Genomic DNA, 22247 nt, shown 5'->3' with positions numbered 1-22247 from the left:
ATAAAATCCATTATTCGCTTCTACATAGATATGTAAATACAGTTTCAGACATCACATTCTTAATCACAATTTATTATACATTAATAAGGTAACTCTCCTCGACGCAAGCCTTATGAAATTTTGCATAAAAAATGATATTTTATGGTATAAAATTGTCTTTAATTGAACAAGCAATAGAAGAGAATATTTATACATGTTAATGTTAAAGGTATCTACGGACGAGATCAGAACGAACATGTGAAGAAATTGAATAATGATTTCCACAATGTTGCACCTCTCAGCTTGTTTTACGAAGAGCGATATGATCTTCAAGATACGCAATTTCGAGATGAGATGAGCACTAATATCCGTGAATTCTATTTCGGCAATAAAGACATCGATCAATCTGAGGAAGCTAGATTCAAAGTCATTGATGTAAGTTCAAATAATTAAATAATGAATAATATAAAGAATTAATGGAAGGAATAGAGTTTTTTGTTAATTAAATAATATACGATTTTGACATCTATAGAAAATAAAAAAAATATATATGTATCATTTAACATTTAATCTGTCTAATAAGAAGAAAAAGCTTTCAAACTAAAAATTTAGAAAATTAAAATTGCTGTTAAATTTTTTATTACGGTTTTGCTTCTTGATATATTTTAATCGAAATTTTATTTGATGAAAATTTCGGATAGGTGGCGCCTCGACATATCGAAAGCAAAGACTCTCAACTATCGAGTCCAGTTCTTTAATTCTCTATTAATCTAATGGCTCATTAATGTACCTTTGCAGATGTATAGCGACGCGTGGTTTAATCACGGTACTCACGAAGCCGTTCAAGAATTTATTGCGAATCAAACTTCACCGATTTATTACTACTACTTCACGTACAGAGGAAGCGCGTCCTTCAGTACGATATTCGGTGATACCGAGAGGAATTATGGAGTATCGCACGCGGATGAGCTGCAGTATTTATTCCCCGTGGGTGAACAATTGTTCAAGGATACGGAGTTGTCTAAGGAGGATCATAAGATAATCGATATCATGACCCAACTCTGGTACAATTTCGCAAATTCCGGGTAAGCGTTAATATTTTTAGCAAAGATATAAGATTTATATATTATTAAATATAACATATCACAATTGATTTCGTATGATATACCTCCATTAGAATTTACATCATAATAAAATTTCATTATTTCTAACATCAGAATGCATGCATATATATATATATATATATATATATATATATATATATATATATAAATTTCACGGGACTGCAAAAGATCAGTGCAATAAAATTAATATTCATCAGGATAATATTTGGCTTAATAATATGTATATTTTTCGCGATTATGTTATAATTATTATATATTAGACTAATTAATGCTGTAATTATTATATAATAGATTTATAATAAATTTTTTTTTTATATACGTGGAGATATAAAAAAGATGCATCAATAAAATACATAATATAATAAAAATCATTTGTAGAAATCCAACGCCAAAGGTCACGAAATTAATTCCCTTGAAGTGGAAACCGGTGAAAACAAGTTCTTCACCGGAGTATCTATACATAGGAAATTCGACTAAGATAATTATGGATAGTAATCTTCTCTCCAAGAGAATGACATTCTGGGATGAGCTAACACATCGAATGAAGTTCCATGGTGCGGATATAAGGAATTTTAAGGACGAGTTGTAATTATCAATTTCATTGCTCGCGTACATTTTTATAAATCGTGCAAAAAAATATTTCATTTGATTGTAAAAAATCCAAAGTGCTGAGATCTCTTATAAAGTCTTAAGAACTGATTTTTAAAAATTATTTTTAAATCTCTTTTTGTTGAAATATTCATTCAATTAAATTTCAATTAAAACTTTATAAAACTTTATAATTACTTAGGAATTTTATTATAAAATTTTGTATTAAAATTATTTTAAATACATATTTTACAAGATATGAAATCACATAATGTTTTTGCAAAGTTTATTCTTTCTATTTTTTAAGCCTGAACTTTTTTTATTATTAACAATGCATATTTTTATCATACATAGAATAAAATATTTAAGTAATTTTTATAATCTTTTTAAAATAATTTCTTAAATATAATTGCGAAATAAGTACATGCTTTGTTATTTTAATTTTTACAGTAACAATATTACAATTTGTGTACAATTTTTCTATTAATTTTTCATCGCTTGTGCCGCAATTTAATGATAGGGACATGTAAATACTTTTAATATATTGATTGTCTAAAATTATTAATTATTCTTTTTTATATAATAAAAGAAGTAGAATTTAATAGAATACACGATAAATATTGAAATACACAAATTTTAATAAATTTTAATAATATTATTTGTAAGTATAATATTATTTTTGTTAGTATTCCATGAACACTAAGATAATATATCTATAATAAATAGAAAGAAGATATAATATTTATAGATAATCAGTCCTCTTGTGTCCATCAAATTTTTTTACATTACACGTTTATACATAGACAAGCGCACATATATATCTAATTAATAATTAATTTATATTATGTCAGTTCGAATAACATACTAAACGCGTGTGACATATAAGCTTTTTGATATAATCTTAATATAAACTTAATTTTTAATTCATTTTCTATTAAAAACAAATTACAGATTTTGAAATATTTGATGACACATCATTGATATCTTGTGTGCTGCAAGCACGATTTTTGATATCAAAATAGAACTTTTTGAAAGTCTTCGAATTAAGAGAATAAATTACTTTTATACGTTAAAAAGTCTTTCTATTAATTAGAAGAATTAAAATATGTAATTTGTAAATTTTTTGAATGAATCAGTATACAATCTATATTGAACTTAATCTGACAACAAACTTTTAAACTCTCTTCTTAAATTCTAAATTCGACAAAGGAATGTTAAGTCAATCAAAAAACCAAATCAATCTGTTGAATCTAATTCAGTACAAAACTTCTAACATTTTATTTTAATCTATTTTTTTATTTTGATTTCAATTTATGTATCATCCGCTTGTTCATCTTCTTATTCTCTTCTTTTCTAGAACTATTATAATTATCACAAAAAATTGTGAGGGATTATTTTACCATCACTACGCCACTATAGTTAGAACTATGATTGCCCTTTTCTGTTTTTTTCTAGTTCTTTTTTGTATATTTTTAAACAGAATAAATAAATAAAAATACAAAAATTGTTTATATATTAAAGATAAATATGTATATGCATTACATTTCATTATGCCTTGCTGGTTTGATTGAGCATCCAAGCTTCTATAAGAATATCTCTCAAGCTTTTTGCTACATATCGAAATTCATGCAACTGAATCTGTATTTGATTCCAACGTAGTTCTAATTTGCGCTTAACGTTTATTGTTATATTTTCCTTATACTTCATCTCATGCAAATATTTATTTACCTAAAACAAATTATTTTAACATTTATTTTCAACAATAGTTGCTTTTTGTACAATAAATATGTTCCACAATTTCTGGCTGTTAGCATAATTAGGATAAGATAGTAGTGATACATTTATGTATAAAGATAAATAAACTTAATAAGAAATTAATAACTAAATATATCTGAGCTTATAAATCTCATCATTTTTTTTTATCATAATCACAATTAATCGATGATTAATCAGAGAGCGTACTGGATCCTTGAAATCAATTTCCACGTTTATTTAAAAAAATATTTTTTAGATTAAAATGTAAGTAATAATAATTTTTTATTTGGTAATATAGTAAAAATTGTTATGATATAACTTGTCTTTGATGTAACTATGTTACGAAATTTTTATCCGTAAAGACTTTGATTTGACTTTGAGTTGATGTAAGAACAGACCATCAAATTAAATTAATAAATTTTTTCAAGTAGTATTATACAATAGTTGTCGATACATTATTATACAGGGTGTCTGAAAACTTTGCGCATTCCGAAGTGTGAAGGTAGATTGGCTCAAATTAAGAAGGAAGAACCTCTACTGTTTTGCGATATTCACAATAATTAACGAAAAATTAATTAAAGAAGATCGACCAATCTGCGTGAGTAGAAGCGCGCGGCGAAGCGGTGAATGGGGAAGGAGTGGTAAGTCCGGACCTCACTCACAGAAGAGATTGCACAGACACCCTGTATATGTATATGTGTATATATACTGATAAATGAGTTTCAAGGAATTAATAAACAATTATATATATATATATTTCTAAGCAAGTATGTGTATCCGCTTTGTAAACTTTTACATGCATATAAGTTCATAAAATTTACCTTGTCAATTTGTATCTTAGAATATATATGGTTAATAATTATAGTTAATGCTGTAGTAATACTAATTTGCCTGTAAAAACAAAACAATAGATTTATATAACATAGTTCAATAAAAATTGATATTTTGTAAATAGTCATTTCCGATGTATTTTTGATTGATGAACACGATTTCCAAATCCGGTTATTACACCATAGATTTAAGAAAAATCGCGTCAAAAAGCTCAAATCGACGAATTCAAATGTTCTTATGACACAAACAAATGCATTTGAAATCTGAAAGTTTACACTGTTGTATGGCATTTTAACGAAATTTAGGCCCGGTTGCACGAACATTATTTTAGCTTTAAGCGAAACTTAAATATATGTCTGTCTTTATTTATTTAGAAAGAAAGATAAAGATAGACATATATTTAAGTCTTGCTTAAAGCTAAAATAACGTTAGTGTCAGGCCTAAGACAAAAAATTTGGTGTCAGTGTATGTACACGATCGTACAATGTCCCGAAAATCATCAAAATCGTCGTTTTCCTCTTTGATTTTTTCAAAATTGAGACGTGATAGCCAAATTTGGATAATAGATTCGTGTTCAGCAGGCAAAAATACATTGAAAATGAATACTCATACTCGTTTTACAAAAATAATGTTGAATAGTGTAATTAGCAAATGAAGCAAATCAATCTTTATGTATATGTATATACTGTATATATTTATAAAAAGTAGTGCCATTTTACCTAGGTTTTATATCTTCCAAATTTCCTAATATCATATTAAGCATTAAGTCATTCTTTGAACGCCTCGCAATAGTAGTACAAAAACTGTTTATATGATCGATAGCAGTTACATTTGTCATATTAGCCATTAAACGTATATACTGAAGAATGATTGAAGGCTTTTGGGAACAGGATAAAAATTTTAAAACACTAGAATCTGATTTCTTCAAATATATATCAAACACTTGCATCCAAGTATTGTCATGGGCTGTTTTCAAACCATTGCAGAATGTCCATTCTTTCCATCCCGGCCAAATTCTACAATATTCAAAATAAAATAAAAATAAATTATTAGAATTCATAATCATACATCTTGATATTCACATAAATATTTCACAAAATAAAATGTTTTTATAAAATGATCGTGATTGAAAAATAATTGCAAAGTGTAATTACTTATATGATGATAATGTGTCACGATAGGAGAGATACGATTTCAATTCAACTTTAGAAATTGTCAAACAAGAATTATAATTCACGATGCATAACCATTTTGCAGCCTCTTGTCTCAAACATTTAATCAAAATGCTACCATAATGGTTCTCATCTTGATCAAAAGTGGGATATTCTAATTTCCATAAAATCTCCTTCAAGAATTGCATTATTTCCGCCTACAAATTGTAAAATAATGTATAAAAATTTATTTCTATATTTATTTATAGTTTTATAATTATATATTTATTTATATATTATAGAAAAATTAAAAAAGTTTGTGCGCACGCATATGCTATTTAAAAAGCTATGCCAATAATATAATAATGTTTTTATAAGATTAAAAAGATAATAATAAATGCGTGATTATAGTACACCTAATTAATATAATTTGATATTAATTATTATTCATCTTAGTAGTAAATTATTGCATGAAAATTTAAAAGCGGATGTTGTTTCGTGCACCTTGGAAAGTTAAACATTGTGTATACTCATTTATATTTTATCAAAAGTAATTTTAAAATATAAATGTCATATATGTTGTTAAAATATACATATATGAATTATTTAAACACACGTTTTTTTACTTACATAAACGTTAATGTTATTTATACCTTTATAAATGCGCTTTCTAGAAATGCAAAGAAACCCGACATATATTCCAAGTTCTTGAACATAGGATACCATGAGATATAATCTGTATTTTGTGATAGATAGCGTGAAATATTCAAGAATAGAGTAGAATTTAATCGGCCTGTCATCAGAAAATGAAATGAGTCGTCAATGATTTTAGCACGATCGAGAACATGTATTGTTCTATAGGATTCGGAGTTCAGATATTTCGAAAGTCTTCTCCAATTCTCGACATCATAATTGACGCGATAGCATCCTGTCGAATGTTAAATAAATTCTATCAGTGAACTAATTTAAATTTGTTATTGAATTTTTTTTCAAGTAATAATTTGAACTTTTGGCTTCTTTTATTCAAAGCGTATAAAAAAATGTATTAGAAATTATGTATTAAAAATTTTGATACAAGATTATTATAAGAAGGAAATTATAGATTTTCAATATTAAATTATATCACGCTGATAAATCAATATACTAAGAGAGCTATGCAAAGAGTGTTATGTCAACTTAAATGTATTTTAACTACATTCATGATAATCAATAATGATAATCAAATTATATTATACACTTCGTTGTGTGTAACATATTAATGTATGTATAATCTTTAGAGTGTGTATAAAATTTTATTCTAACAGTATAATATGTAGATATAATTTATCAATAATCAGATAATAAAATATAAATTTTATGCATATGTATGTGAAACAAATTGTCGATATAATCAATAATAAATTAACTATTGTTATAATTAAATTATCCAATAATTAATTATTAGATATTAAATAATTATAATCATTGTTGGATTCTTAAGGAAAATGTTCTCTCTCTAACTAATATATTGGCGGAAAAAATTTATATATTATTTCTATAAGTTAAATAACATATATTGAATTATCTAAGGTTAACATTCATATAGTAATAACTTAAAAACAGGCGTTTTGGAAAAAAATGTTTCAAATAAAAGTTGTAGAGTTTGCAGGGAAAAAGAAGATGAGAATATTAGTTAGTTGGACTTTGGATGTGGGTGTCAAGGTCAATTTAGTATTTATTTAAACGAAACTATTCTAATTTGTTTATATAAACCAATTCTTCACAATATTCCTCGTAAAAAGTTATAAGAATAGCCAAAAATTAAATAATTTACGAGATATATCATACTTTAAGTTTACAAGTTTTAAGTGAACCACGGAACATTTCGTAAAATGTTTATTTTTCGAATATCTTATCTTAATACTTTTATCCACAGAATAATGAGAGGAATCGACTGATATAAAGAAATCATGTAATTATTTTTAAGAAAAAGTATAAATGTGCAAAGAGCAGCTACATATGTAAAAGTATTAGTAACAAATCTATTGATCAATATTTACCACTTTGTTGTAAATTGGCCAATATCCAGTCATTCTTCTCTATGAAATCTATATTCAATATATGGTACGAAATATGTGGTGCTAACCACACTGCAGGCAATAATTTCTTCGAATCGGAATCGGTCTGTGTAGAAATATTCACAAATATCCATATATCCGTATTAAAATTTTCTACCGATATATTCAAGCTGTTATTATTATAATTTCTTTCCACATTAATCACAGGGTAATGATTTAGTCGTGTCCAACTAGCTATTCTATCCGTTACATTGTATTTGATTTCCAAATCTGATTCATCCAAGGTATATTGCATAACGTTCCAGAAAATATTACTGCTTATGTAGCTAAAAATCCAAATGAGTAAATGATAAGAAAAAATTAACAAAAGAAGATCTTAAGAGAAATCTTGAAAAGCAATTAAGATTTTTAAAGAACAAAGTAAAAGTGAAAGAGAAGAATGTAGTATAAATTATATCAAATAGAATTGGAACGATAAGAAAAGTATTAATGATAAATAGCAAAAAAGATAGAATAGTAATTAAAAAGATAAATGTGTCACAGAAAAGAAATAAAGTATAAATAAAAAGAATTAAAAAATATCAGTAGATAACAAATGAGACGATTTGAAACGCAAGAATGGAGATGTAGATAAAGGAAGAAGTTAAAAAAAATTGGAAGAAGACGAAAATTAAAATAATGATATTAATAAGTAGAGACATAATAAAATGGAAGGTAAAATTAATAAGAGAAAAATTAACAAGAAATTACTAATAAAAATTAAGTATATATAAAGTTGGAAACATAGAAAAAAATAAACAAATAGACAGGAAGTTTGAGAGGTATATATACATAAATTTCAAAAATTAAAAAGTAAAGCAAAAAATAATTATAAAAAAAGTAAAATTAAAAATCATTTAAAATTGTGTATTTAAATTTATAATATAATTATATTGAAATATATATAAATTACTCACTGATCTCGTAAATACCACGTCATACCAGACTGAAAAATCTCTTCGGTAAATATAATTTGGAACGTGCGGAACATAATGCTTGCTATGAAAATTGACATCATAAAGTAAAATGTAGTATGTATAAGATAAATTTGCTATAGATTATTTGGATATATAAATTCATGAATGTAACTGATTTATAGATATGATAAATACAGGTTAACTTTAATATTATTTTTCTGGTAAACGTTAATATTTATGTAAGCAATAATATAAATAAATCATAATTAAATTATTTGTTTTATTATAATGTTTTTTATATGCATTTAGAAATTATCAAGAATAATTTATTTGCTTGATTACCCTTGATGTAACGAGGGATTTCAAAAGAGCTATTGAATCCTGATTCGATTGTGAGCGGCCATGTATCCTTGGTACTCCAATGAAGAACATCATGTTGCATTTGAACCACAAAGAAATCTTGTATCCGAAGATCCGGAAATGTCTGGGCGCAAAAGGATTTTAATATAATTAAAAATGAATATTTAATCAAAAGTAGTACTAACATATATTAGCAACATACATTAGAACTGGTACAATATAATAAAAAAAAATTATACACATTCGTTCATTGAATATCTCTCATTAAGTTCAAAAAGTATATTCAAGTATCTAATAATAAGTATATGATAAGTATATAAAGAAAGTATCTAATGTTATCATTTCAAATTAAGTATTTTTAAAGTTATATAAAAGTATGTATGTCAATATAAATTATGATATTTTAATTTAATTTAATTTAATGTTGCTTATGTGGCAAGTTTTGGTTGATTATCGTTATAGAAATATAAGTATTTTTATATTACCCCGATTATATGTGTGTGTGATTAAAATAATTGACGCTAAATATAAAATAACCTTATCAGCGGCGTAAATTCCAAAAAACGTAGCAAAACCTTTGCTTAACCATGGTTCCCACATAGATGGATCGATTGCATTATAAAACCATTCGTGTACCACCTTATATCCTATTACTTGCATTATATCAATTTTGCGTATCTCAGAATCTGTCCCTTGATCAAAGATAATATCTTCTTCTCTAAAAATAATTCACAAATATTACAATGAAGTCGCGAATCCTTTTCTTACGTTAGGAATCGCTAACATAAGAAAGTTTGTACAATCACTAGACACGCTGTTGAGAGAATAATTGTTGAATATAATTAGTTATATAAGAGATTAATTATATTTCATAATCAATTCGTGTGTTAATCAGCTTTTATGACTGCGACATCCTTCAGAATACAGTTAAAAAGTTGCGAAAAAAAATAATAAGAAATATTTTATATATATTTCAATTACATATAGATATCCAATTTTATAATATTGAATATATGGAGAAAAAATATTAAGTTTTAATGTAGAAATTTTTTTAAAATCAAAATATGTTTACCCATAAAGAACAAATCCGAACTTTATATTTTCTTTAGTTAATATGTAATGAAAATTCGGAATCGCGACATGATTTGTTTCCGGACTTTCTCTGATATACGGAAATATCTTGTCTAAGAATTGCGCAATATTTGTAGCAACTGTGGATGCAAATTGCACATATGGTTTTATGCCTGTTCTGCACCACAATTTAGTAATCTGACTTGTTCCTGAAGTAACGGCGAGATGAGCTACACTAGCCGTTATGAAATAAACGGGCATCATAGGAGTTGGTTTGAAGCGTGTCCATTGCATATTATTTTCATCCATATTTATTTCTTGGACGGGCATATTTGATAAAGCTGTGTAGTTTTTATGATGCTTTATAGAAATGTTATAATTAGCATACTGACTATCCTTCAAAACTGGAAATAATCTTCGAGTCGCAAATGTGTGATAATGTGTTGCGGCCAACCACCTAGCACATATAACAATATATTTTAAATAACAAAATATTTTCAGATACTGCTAAAGTATTAGAAATTAAAAGAGAAAGAAAGAAAAATGAAAAGTATACAAATGTATATTAAAACTTTTAAAAATACTGTTAGAAGAATGACATATATATGTATATTATATTACAATTTTATATTATATTTTATATTATATTTTTTTATTATGTTATATATATATATATATATATATATATATATATATATATATATACAGGGTGTCCCAAAAGTCCCGATACGGTCGAATATTTCATAAACTATGCACTTTAGAAAGAAATGTTTCAGACAAAAGTTGTGTAGCTTGAAGGGGGCCATAAGATGGTGGCAATGATTTGACCTTGGAGAGTCATTTGAAGGTCACGTGATGGTCACCGTCAATTTCTTAAATGGAACCCTCTATTTTTTATTACATATTCTTGTAGTTTATCTCGAGGACTTTCCAAAACACTATAATAAAATATTTTTCCCTCAAGTACTTTTTGAGTTATAAGGCTTGAAATAATTTCTTAATTTTACATAAACCGTAAAATATCTTGTAAAAGATTCATTTTTCGATTATCTTACCTTAATACTTTTATGTACAAAATAATGAGAGGAATCAATTGGTGTAAAGAAAACACATAGTTGTTTCGAAGAAAAAATATGTAATTGTTAATTGCAAATTAAAAATAATTTGCAATTAACAATTACATATTTTTTCTTCGAAACAACTATGTGTTTTCTTTACACCAATTGATTCCTCTCATTATTTTGTACATAAAAGTATTAAGGTAAGATAATCGAAAAATGAATCTTTTACAAGATATTTTACGGTTTATGTAAAATTAAGAAATTATTTCAAGCCTTATAACTCAAAAAGTACTTGAGGGAAAAATATTTTATTATAGTGTTTTGGAAAGTCCTCGAGATAAGCTACAAGAATATGTAATAAAAAATAGAGGGTTCCATTTAAGAAATTGACGGTGACCATCACGTGACCTTCAAATGACTCTCCAAGGTCAAATCATTGCCACCATCTTATGGCCCCCTTCAAGCTACACAACTTTTGTCTGAAACATTTCTTTCTAAAGTGCATAGTTTATGAAATATTCGACCGTATCGGGACTTTTGGGACACCCTGTATATATACATACGTCATAAAAATTTTCTGTAACATCTATAATAAATGTATATAAAATATATTCACAATATATTCACAGTATTCTCTAAAATATGCATTTATAAGATAATAAATATATGAAGATAATGATATAACACAACAGTATACTTTTTAATATTTAAGATTTTATCATTCATGTATGGTCAATATCTGTCTTGTATTAAAAAGATTTTGATAATAGGAATGTTCTATATACTTGCAATACAAAAAAATTTCTTCATGAATCAATTACTTATAGGAATATTTCTTGTACATATATTAAAACTATGTCATCATAGTAATAATAATACGAACAGTTTGCAAAGATTAAAACAAGAATGGTATTTGTAGCGCCTAAGTTATTTATCGCTTTAAACTACTTACATTCTATCATTTTGTTCATTTTTGTAAATTCTAAATCCTCCATCTTCGGTTATACGACCAGAAAATTTCACATTCAAAGTGTAAAATCCTGATGATAAATTGTACGGAAAAGAAATGGCGGTTACATATGTTTCAGTGTCATAGATAAATTTCTTCGGCCTATGGGTGAAAACTTTTTTCTCATTTCCTTTAGGTATTTGTGTATTGTTTGTTACGATAGCTTTAATTATAAACAAATTTTCTGTAGAAAAATATATATCTTGCGTTTCATGAGAAATATAAATGCTGGTATTATATTCGCCGTGGAAGATACTGGCATTGACATATAGTACAAAGTGAATATTATAATGTGGTGGGTAGAATAGTGCATCAATAAAAGGAGCCGCCGCGACAATGAATATTATACTATAACTTAATACTTTTAGGAATGCCATGTCACACATTTTCTTTCTCTCTCTTTCTCATTCGTCTTAAATAACCACCTTTTTTTCTTGAAAAAAAAACAAATATAAAATATACATATATATATAAAGTAAAGAGAATTTACTTTAATTATTACTTTTGTTACGTATAAAAAGAGATGAAGTAAAAAATATCATTTATTGTTAATAACATATCGCCTTAGGATAAAGAAATTATAATATTTGAATATATATTTTAGCAAACGGAATATATTAATTTGATAAGTTTTATCACGCTTATATAATTAATAAAGAATTCCTTTATTAAACGCATGATTTTAAATTAAATTAAGTTTTTTATTTCATAAGTAATATAATAATATATGTTTCAAATTAAAATTCTATCTCTCTTCAATAATTTTGAAAAGGACTGGCACTTTTGACAAAAAGTATGATACTTGTTTTGTGTGATTGTACTATAAAATTATTTAAATTGTCCTTAACGTATATAATGTACACATTTTATTTATCTTGAAAACGGTTATGTATCTTCTTTTATGATAACTCACCTCTCGTATATTATAGTTGTCTGCCGATGAGGAATTAATTTTTTGATAATAATTAAGTGTAGTTAGCTTATTGATACATATTATAAATATTATTAATATCGACAAATTTATACATATTATTAATATCAATAAAAAATATATCTGTATCAACTTGATGTTCTGGGAAACTACCGAGAAATAACAACGTTCGATATCTGAAATCAGAATAAACATGTCATTAAAACGAGTTTTAAAATCAAAGTAGTGTGAAATCAGGTTTAATAAACGCCTTATTAATCAATAAGTAATAAAGTGTGAATATTTGATTAAATTAACTCTCGCGTTATATATTTGATTTTAAAATAATATTTTTTTTGGTAAACGTTTTAAAGCAATCGTGAACTTGTATTTCATACTTTCATTTTCTTTCTTCTAAGCAAATAATTCATCTCCATTTGTATCTTAATTTATTAAGATGTTGTAGACTTTTTTACATTAAACGTTTAAAATTAATATTTTGTTCTTCCATCATATAAATAGAATAAAGGACAGGTTTTGAGGGAAGAACTCAACAGAAATGAATTTCGCAATATTATATGTCGTGTAACATATGTTACATAATGTCGTTTCTTGTATTAGAATTAATATTAAAATATTATTCCAGTAAAAAATGTGTAAAAAATGATCTCGTTTTTAGATAATCAGTTTTTAAATTTATCAAGTTTTGACACATTATGTAACAAATTTCTTTATTAGATGTTTGATTTTAAGTTAAATTGAATTTATTTATAAGATAATATAATAATTTACACGCTTGTGAAATTAAACTATTTTTCCTTTAATATCTTTAAAAACGACAATTTTGAAAAAAGAATGTCGTTTCTGAGGAAAATACTAGATTTGTTATGTTTGTATGTTAAAATTATTTAAATTGTCCTCAACGTATATAATGTACACATTTTATTTTTTTTTTTTTTAAACGGCTATGTATTCCGTTTTGTTATAACTTACCTTATATATTATGATGTCAGCCGATCAAAATTTAGTTCTTAATATTAGATAATAATTAAGTTGTAATTAACACTTTATTAACGTAATTATTACCGTAATTATTACGTAAATATTAACGTAAATTATTAATACTGGAAATGTACCTCGCTATATTAACTTGATCTTGCTGTTCTGGAATACTATCGAGAAATGCCAACGTTCGACACGTGATATCATAATAAGCATGTTATGAAAACAACCTTGAAAATCTCAAAATAATATGTCAATTTAATACGTGCCTTACCAGTCAGTAAATAGAATAAAATGTCACATGATTAAATTAACTCTCTTGCTCTATATATTTAATTTTAAAGTAATTTTGACATACGTTTTAGAACAATTAAAAAGTTGTATATCTCTCTATACTCTCTATTCTCTCTATTCCCTCTATTTTCTCTTTTATATTTTTTCTCAAATAATCCATCGCTATTTGTGTCTTAATTAATAAATTAGCTTAGTTGTAGATTTATGGTATTAAATGTCCAAAATCAATATTTTTTTACTCTATAAATAGAATAAAAAACAGGTTTCGAAAGAAAAACTAGGTAGAAATAAATTTTGCAAATTATGTCGTAAAATATGTTATATAATTTCGAACTTTTGTTTAATTATTACATAAATGATAAAATATTATATCAATAAGAAAATTGTGCAAGGAAGATATAACGTTTTTAATTAATTTCAAATTTATCAAGTTTTTTATGTTACATGTTCTTATACATATATGCAATTATTTAGTGTTATATCAGTCCTAAAAAGATATCAAAAGTTGTAGATTCAAAATTCTTAATATTTCGTAATATAATTTTAATTCTTAATCTTTCAAAGATATTATAATTAAAAATTTTTAAGTATTAATGTCATATGCATTATAAAGATCGAAGATGCAAATATATATAACTATAATATTTTAATTTAATGTTGTTTAGCTGGCAAATTTTGGCTGACTATTGTTATAGGGCAAAAAATTTTATAACATAAAGTTTGTAAAAGAATTCCGATCTATAAAGATCGAGGTCTTGTTATAAAACGTTTGATTTTCGACATTAAAATAACTTTAGAATCATCAGATGTCTGCGAATTAAGAGAATAATTTATCACGTTAATAAATCTTGGTATTAATCATGTTTGGTCTCTCCTTCATGCAATATTCTATGCTTAGTTGCCGATCAGAAAATCAACCAAAAGGAGCAAGAGACAATGACGGCGCTTCTTATCTTTGGTTTTGAGCGCTCTCGCGCGGTGGTGTCTACAGAGAGAAGACTGAAAGGTGTCATGGCCCGCTTTTAGATGATCCCTGAAAGCGATATGCCCTCTATGAACATTAAAAACGTGGACATGAATTACAAAGCTAATGTCCACGAATGTTCTTAGAGGATAACATATATGTTACCCTCTTTTTAATGTCTCCAAAGAGTGTATCATTTTCAGAGACCACCTAAAAAGCGGGCCATGATATCTCTTAGTCTTCTCTCTGATATTATAAATAATATAAATAATATAAATAAAAATACACGAGATGGCTTATTGACAATTTCATTAGTTTCATTTGTTTACGTTATATTATCTCGGGTCTATCTACAGTTATTTATTTTATTCATTCAATAATTTATTACATTTACTTATTTATTTTTCTTACGTGGTGGGCACTTTTTTTAATAATTATTAGCGGTTAACGAAATTTTATTTTTGCGTTTGAAGGTTTAATATTATGAATATATATCCATAATTAAAGGGTTAAGAAATGACTCACACATATGGCATATGACACATTATATAAATAATTTTATAAATTACTTACCATATATCTCATTGAGCCGTCCGTTATTTAAATTTTCTTTTTCTCTCCTGCTCTCTTTGTTGTTTCTCGTGGCACTTGCACTCACTCGCGCAAATACTCGCAATTGCATTTAAAAAAGAAATTCGACAATATACGAAGTGTATCGGATCGATACTTCACTTCAATTTACATAAATTATTATACACATACATATATATATCGCGATGAAAGTTTTCGAAGCGCATATTTCACGTAATTTACTCATTTAATCAAGTAAGAATCATAGAAACAGAAATCAAAAGTAATAAATTATAATTTATGTGAAATTGATTTTTACAAGAAAAAATTATTACTTTAATGATATTTATAGAATCAAATAATTCGACTGCGACGCTTCATCTCGTTCTATTTTTCAATTATTTAAATATAATTTAGATTCAAAACGCACAGCAAAACAATCGAATCATGAATCGAAGTAATTAACATAATGAACAGCTTCGTGATACATCAATCCTTTAACAAATATTATTTAATTAATCTAATAATATCTACAGTGGGTGTAAAAAGTATTCGTACACTAGGAATTTTCACAAAAAATGGTTTATTTCTGTGTAACAATAAATAATGAACAACTAATTATTTGTTTATATTATAAATTCTTCTTTTCTTAATAACATTTAAAAAGAAACTCATAAATTATAACATTTTATATTTCAAAACAATAAAATAACAAAATATAGCGATTTTCGAAAGTACAAAAAGTGTTCGTACACTCTAATTGTTGAATAATAGAAACAAAATTAATACTTTGTCGGGTATCCCTTAGAGTTGATCACTGCCTGCAATCTTCTTGGCATCGAATCAACAAGATTTTTTGTAATGGTAGGTGAAATTTCATCCCATTCTTGTTGTAAAATTTTAATAAACTCTATACGATTCGATGCTTGTCTTTTTCTCACTGCATTTTCAAGAATACTCCAAATGTTCAACGGGATTCAAGTCCGGTGATTGTGGGGGAGTATGTAATTGTTGGGGTACATTATATAACAGCCAATTTTTGGTATTATAGGCTGTATACTTCAGATCGTTGTCCTGTTGAAAGATGAATTTATTTTCGAGTCCAAGTTTTTCCGCAGTGACGGCTAGATTATTTTTCAAAATGTCAATATACATTTTGTGATTCATTCTACCTTCAATAAAATGTAATTTTCCAACCCTTCCAGCACTCATACAGCCCCACACCATCACTGAACCACCGCCGTGTTTCACAGTGAATAACAAATTATTCGGATTTAATTCACAATTTTTTTTTTCGTCACACTGTGCATCTCCCATCCGAACCAAAAATATTAAATTTACTCTCATCTGAGATTATGACTTTATTCCAAAAATCACTATCCTTATTGACGTATTTTTTGGCAAATTGAAGTCGTTTTTTCCGATTAGTCTCGTTGATCCAAAATTTCTTTCTTATTACTCGACCGTGATAACCGTTCTTGCGCAACATATTCCGAACAGTACTGATTGAGACATGTACACCTCGTTTTTCCATTGTAGCCACAATTGTCGGAGCCGAAATTTTGGGATCTTTTTTGATAAGATGCATGATAAATCTTTCATTGGTCTTTGAAAGAATGTGTGGTCCATCACTTCTGAGCGCATTTTTTACGGTTTTCTCTGTACAAAATCGATCAATAATAGATTGAATCGTTGAGCGGGCTCGACCAACAATCTTCGAAATTTGCGCGAGACTTTTACATTGATTGTGCAGCCTAATGATAATTTTTCTTTCTTCCTCGGTTTAGTCTCGCTTCCTTTTCGACCCATTTTTATAAAATACAGAACAACGACTGAATGAAACTATGAAATTTTACGTCAATACGTAAGGGGAAGGTCAATCAAAAAAATGTAAACAAACATACGAACTATGTTTCCTACCTAAGATCAGTTGTTGTCATTGATATCATAGTGTACGAATATTTCTTGTACTTTCGAAAATCGCTATATTTTGTTATTTTATTGTTTTGAAATATAAAATGTTATAACTTATGAGTTCTTTTTAAATGTTATTAAGAAAAGAAGAATTTATAATAAAAACAAATAATTATTTATTTATTATTTATTGTTACACAGAAATAATCCATTTTTTGTGAAAATTCGTAGTGTACGAATACTTTCTACACCAACTGTATATAACCTAAAACACTCCTAGACACTTTAATATTCCGTGTATATGTTAAAGTACGTGAAATATATCAGCAATGAATGAACAATAACACGTTCGGCCTTGGCGGCGTATGACGCGCTGTGTTTACATGTACGGCCTTGATATCATTCGCACGGCAACATTCGAGGAGTAAAGTGCGAAATACTTCGTATACCATTAAATTTTCTCTCTAACGATAAAACACAATTACGACTAGTAGTTGAAACATAATTCGCTATGATAATTATAATTAATACTTGCTAAACTTTTAATTATAATTACTACGCGATCGGGAGTGCCGTGCAAAGTGTTTCACGATTATTGCGTGTAATTAATCTTAATTAACTAATCATAATTAATCTTGTTTTCGGGAGTGAATGTGAGTGCAACGAAGAAATAGCAGAGGAGAGGAAAAGCAAGTCTGAAAAGGCACTGGGCAACGTACTAAGCAACAATATCCGGTAAATAATTTATAAATTATTTATCATTTATATTTATCATTTATATTCAGACTATATTATATATATCATTTATATATTAAATTTATATATATCATTTATATTCAGATCATATTATTTATTGCTTGTCATTTTCTCGATAACGATTCTCTCTCCCTCTCTCTCTCTCTCTCTCTCTCTCTATATATATATATATATATATATATATATATATATATATACATATTTATATAATTATTATTTCTAAAAATAACAATTTTTAAAATTAATAAAGTTTGCTGCTTACTATATATCCGTTATATTAATATATGTATACATATATACGATGACACTTGAACAGACTTTTATGTCATTTTTCTTCAATTTCTAAAATTTCTTTATTTTTCTAGATATTTATAATAATATTTATTGATATATAGTGTAAGGTTTATACTAATGTAGATTTCATTTTATAAAATTAATTTAGAAAATCGCTAGATGCTAAAATTTATATTAATTTTCATTGTACATACACATATGTCCAATAATATATAATTATATACACATATTCTTATCGAGGCATCGGTTTATACTATCATTTCCAGAATTTGTGTTAAAAATATAACAATAATCGAGAAAAAATTTGATAAGGTTATAGATAAAAAATCTATATAGTTTCCATGACTAATATTTAATAACTGTAAAGAAACAGTATTTTTAACATTTTTATTTTTGAAGTACACACATTAATAAAACTTTAATAATATCGGCAAATATTTGAAAAAAAATTGAGTTACGGTACAATTGGAGAAAAGTTATCTAACCTATCATGAAAGAATCAAATTGTTAGGCACAAAATTGTTTCAACAATTGCAAAGAGCTACATTTTCACTTGTATTATTTGCTAAAAGTAGCTGTTATAAATCCTTATTGACTCTTGTTAACCTATTGATTGATTTTCTATTTGATATATATGTTTGTTTTTATACAAGATGTCTTAAAAAAAATTAAAAAGTAGATTTTATAATATAAATAAAACTACATCGTATTTAATATATATCAATTAGGAATGATATATATCAAACCAATATTATTAAGCAAACAAAAAACGAATAGCAATTTTTCGTTTAATTTTATAATTTATATAATTTATCATTAAAAGTATCAGAAATAATCGCGTTTCTGCTCCAACGGTACTCATTCAATTCTTTTTGTATGTTATACTTTATGAAGGATATTTTAATGTCCAAAAAAAGTGATCACCATATACTAAATTTCAAATCTGAATGGAGTCATTCTGATAATATGACTATGAGAAGTGAGCGAGAAGTCGGTGAGGTTCTACTTGCAAATATTTCTATCACCCCAGAACCTATCAGTAAGTTGCAAAAAAATGCATAAAACATTAATAATAAAATCTACGACAAAAAATAAATGTAAATATAATTTATAAATATAATTTGTAAATATAATTTAAATTCAAATCAGAATGGAAATCAAATCTAAAAATATCTTCTAGTAGTGAGAAAAATATAAATTCTATTCTGTTGAAAAAGAAATAGAAAATCATAATATTGTAAAAATAATACTATGAAAATCATAACATGTAGATAAATAATGAATATAATTTCAAATTTAACAGCAAAGAGATATTTCTTTAAAAAAACAAAATCTATTTAATTTTGATCTTGATTATCTATGATAAAAAGATAATGGCTACGCTAAAAGTTAATAAGACCTATGGTTAAATGTTAATAAGTTATACAAATTATTTTATAATTGAATGATTTAAATATGCCTGACATTCCGGGATGATTTCTGGATGATTTCTAGATGATTTCTCTTTAAGTTTGGCATGTTCCTTAAGTCCGAAGTTTGCGCTCGATTTAGATTCTTGTGAAACATCGCGTTCATGATAGGAAAAACACCTGGCAATTTCGTCAAATAGAGGAATTGAAACTTCAACAGTACGTACACTATTCTTTCCCAAAAACTGAAAGAACTGTACAGACGAGGTATTTTGAGCTTGAATATGTCGCAAAGATAGAGCAGAAAGACTTTGTAACTGCTCAAAGAGGAAATTGCAGCGATGCCCTCGTAGAGGCATAGGGTCATGTGTTCCCATTCCGCCGTTACTGTGCGCAAGTTTGGCTTCACCCAATATTCGATACAATCTTCGATACGTTGACGTATATCCTGCAAACTGCCGCGACAGAAATTATACTGATCTTGCATGCCCAACAGGTAACCCAAGCCGCGCCAGAGATAACAGAAAGCTTCCAAATCTTCGTCGCTGGCATCATATACTCCGAATTGTTCTGGATAGAGTACTATCAGACCCATGCAGGCAAATTGCGTGCCAAACATGTCGCCCTGATTCAGTCCCTTTATCCTTGACATCGTAAACGGGCATTATCGGCTCTTCGCCAACGGACACGCATCCGCGAAGTCTTTCGCGATCGTTTGAAACATCGGGCATTTCATATATGACATTTTGCTAGCCAGATCGATCTCATCGTCACTCATACTACATAATTTCTGTTGCATGGCGCGATGCAACTTTCGTACCACCTGAATGTCGTGGTAGGCTTGCGTTCCTTCACACCAAGGATCACTCGTGTACCTGAAACGTCTGATTGATGATAAGTAGCGCTTGAAAGCGTTATATGGTGTGTTGGATTTTTGACTAAGGATCAGCGGTTTTAATCCATCGGCAAAACTAAACGACAGTGATATACTTATCAAGTTGCTCATGGAGATAGCGCAGAAATAACGCGAGGCGAATTGTTGTCCGCGGTAAAATTTGTTCATATCCAACCAATCCGGTCTCCCGTTTGCTGGTCGACCGCAATCTCCATCCTCGAAGGTCGCCGGCAAGATAGATCTCAGGGATTTGGGTATGTTCGGGAAATATTTGCTAGTATTGCTTATGAGATGGTCATATTGCTCTTTGAGCGTCCATTGATTGAAATCCATTGGCAAATCGCCACTGAATTCCTGTTTGCACATTGTTACGAATTTCTTGTGCTGATCGGTAAGGTAGTTCACTGAAGCAGGAACAGGTTTGTCACAATCATCATTAGTAGATTTAAAGTTGCTCATGAAGTCGCTGTTCTTCTGAATCTCTTCCTTCAGAGCGACGTCGTTCTTTGCGTAGTCATTCAATAAATTCTCGTCGATAGATCGTTTTAATTCCTTAGATTGTAACATTGTGACGTTTCGTTATCTTGTAAGGATCTTGTGCAAAATTCCGAATGCTGAATCTATTTTTGGGGAAATAGAAAACATAATTAAAAACAAGTATAAAATAAAATAAAGTTTTCGTCACTTTTAATTTTTTAAATGGAACCCCTATTTTATATTACTACCTATTTTTTTATATTCTTGTATCTTATCTCAAGATCTTCCAAAACATTATAATAAAGTATTTTTTAATAATGACAATGCAAACAAACCACACGCGTTGGTGATCGACGCAAAACACAAAAAAATATATAATAATTCAAAGATGTATTAAATTACAGACATAATAATGTTTTAGTGAAAGAAAGAATAAACAGTCGCAATAATCAATACATAAGTAAACGCAAACGTTTCGATCCTCTCTGGATCCTTTTCAATGCTATTAAAAGAAATAAAGTATTCCAAAAAAATCGCAAAAGCACTAGAACCATAACGCAATGTCAAACTCGGAGTCGTCAAAAAAATTGCTAACGTACATGAGATTACAGTCGATTCAAAATTTAAGTAACGAAAATAAAAATTTTACAATCGAAATAAGATATAAATAATATAATAACAAAGAATTTCGCAAATATAAAAATTAGTCACGCTGTGGCAATGCCTGCGAGTCCGCATGTTACTCACCTGTGCTCCCAAACACAGATCGGAGCTGAGCGAAAAAAGGTGGAGAAAATAGTTGGAGAAAAAAGTTGTCGGT

General features: G+C 27.4%; 2 protein-coding genes and 1 pseudogene across 6 annotated transcripts in view; 1 reads left to right on the top strand and 2 right to left on the bottom strand.

Annotated features, from left to right (window-relative positions):
* LOC145974721 (carboxylic ester hydrolase) overlaps positions 1–2126 on the top strand; it is a 39100-nt gene extending 36974 nt beyond the window's left edge. For all 4 annotated transcript variants that reach the window (XM_083104747.1, XM_083104743.1, XM_083104746.1 and 1 more), the window contains exons 7-9: positions 209–414; positions 778–1064; positions 1482–2126. In XM_083104747.1, the coding sequence (XP_082960873.1) occupies positions 209–414; positions 778–1064; positions 1482–1692 (704 nt within the window). In that variant the 3' untranslated portion in view covers positions 1693–2126. The remainder of the gene's footprint in view (positions 1–208; positions 415–777; positions 1065–1481) is intronic.
* Positions 1813–14016, bottom strand: LOC145974720 (aminopeptidase N-like). Of its 2 annotated transcripts, XM_083104741.1 has the most exons (13): positions 13846–14016; positions 12856–13049; positions 11886–12375; positions 9874–10329; positions 9339–9519; positions 8784–8925; positions 8442–8523; positions 7468–7811; positions 6082–6356; positions 5432–5646; positions 4997–5293; positions 4268–4337; positions 1813–3419 (listed from the first exon to the last, which is right to left on the bottom strand). In XM_083104741.1, exons 3-13 carry the CDS (start codon positions 12326–12328, stop codon positions 3240–3242), a joined length of 2685 nt encoding a protein of 894 aa, XP_082960867.1. In that variant the 5' UTR covers positions 12329–12375; positions 12856–13049; positions 13846–14016; the 3' UTR covers positions 1813–3239. The 2 variants fall into 2 exon arrangements, with proteins under 2 accessions (XP_082960867.1, XP_082960868.1); XM_083104742.1 differs by lacking the exon at positions 11886–12375.
* A 6018-nt stretch (positions 14017–20034) lies between these two features.
* LOC145974723 (uncharacterized) lies at positions 20035–21534 on the bottom strand (annotated as a pseudogene).
* Between the last annotated feature and the right edge of the window lie 713 nt (positions 21535–22247).

Source organism: Camponotus vicinus, unplaced genomic scaffold, assembly GCF_025532165.1.
Source record: "Camponotus vicinus isolate PSW18456_S1 unplaced genomic scaffold, iyCamVici1.0 SCAF_7, whole genome shotgun sequence".
NCBI classification, from domain to species: Eukaryota; Metazoa; Arthropoda; class Insecta; order Hymenoptera; family Formicidae; genus Camponotus; species Camponotus vicinus.
Note: the sequence above shows the minus strand (reverse complement) of the source record. Positions and strands in the feature narration are given on the sequence as shown.

Excerpts from the sequence above, each read along its gene's own strand:
- LOC145974720 (XM_083104741.1), bottom strand. The coding sequence starts at position 12,328 with ATGTGTGACATGGCATTCCTAAAAGTATTAAGTTATAGTATAATATTC. Across the intron at positions 8,926-9,338 it reads GAATTTACGCCGCTGATAAG|ACATTTCCGGATCTTCGGAT; the intron begins GTTATTTTATAT and ends TTTTGCGCCCAG. Across the intron at positions 5,294-5,431 it reads GACACATTATCATCATATAA|AATTTGGCCGGGATGGAAAG; the intron begins GTAATTACACTT and ends TGAATATTGTAG.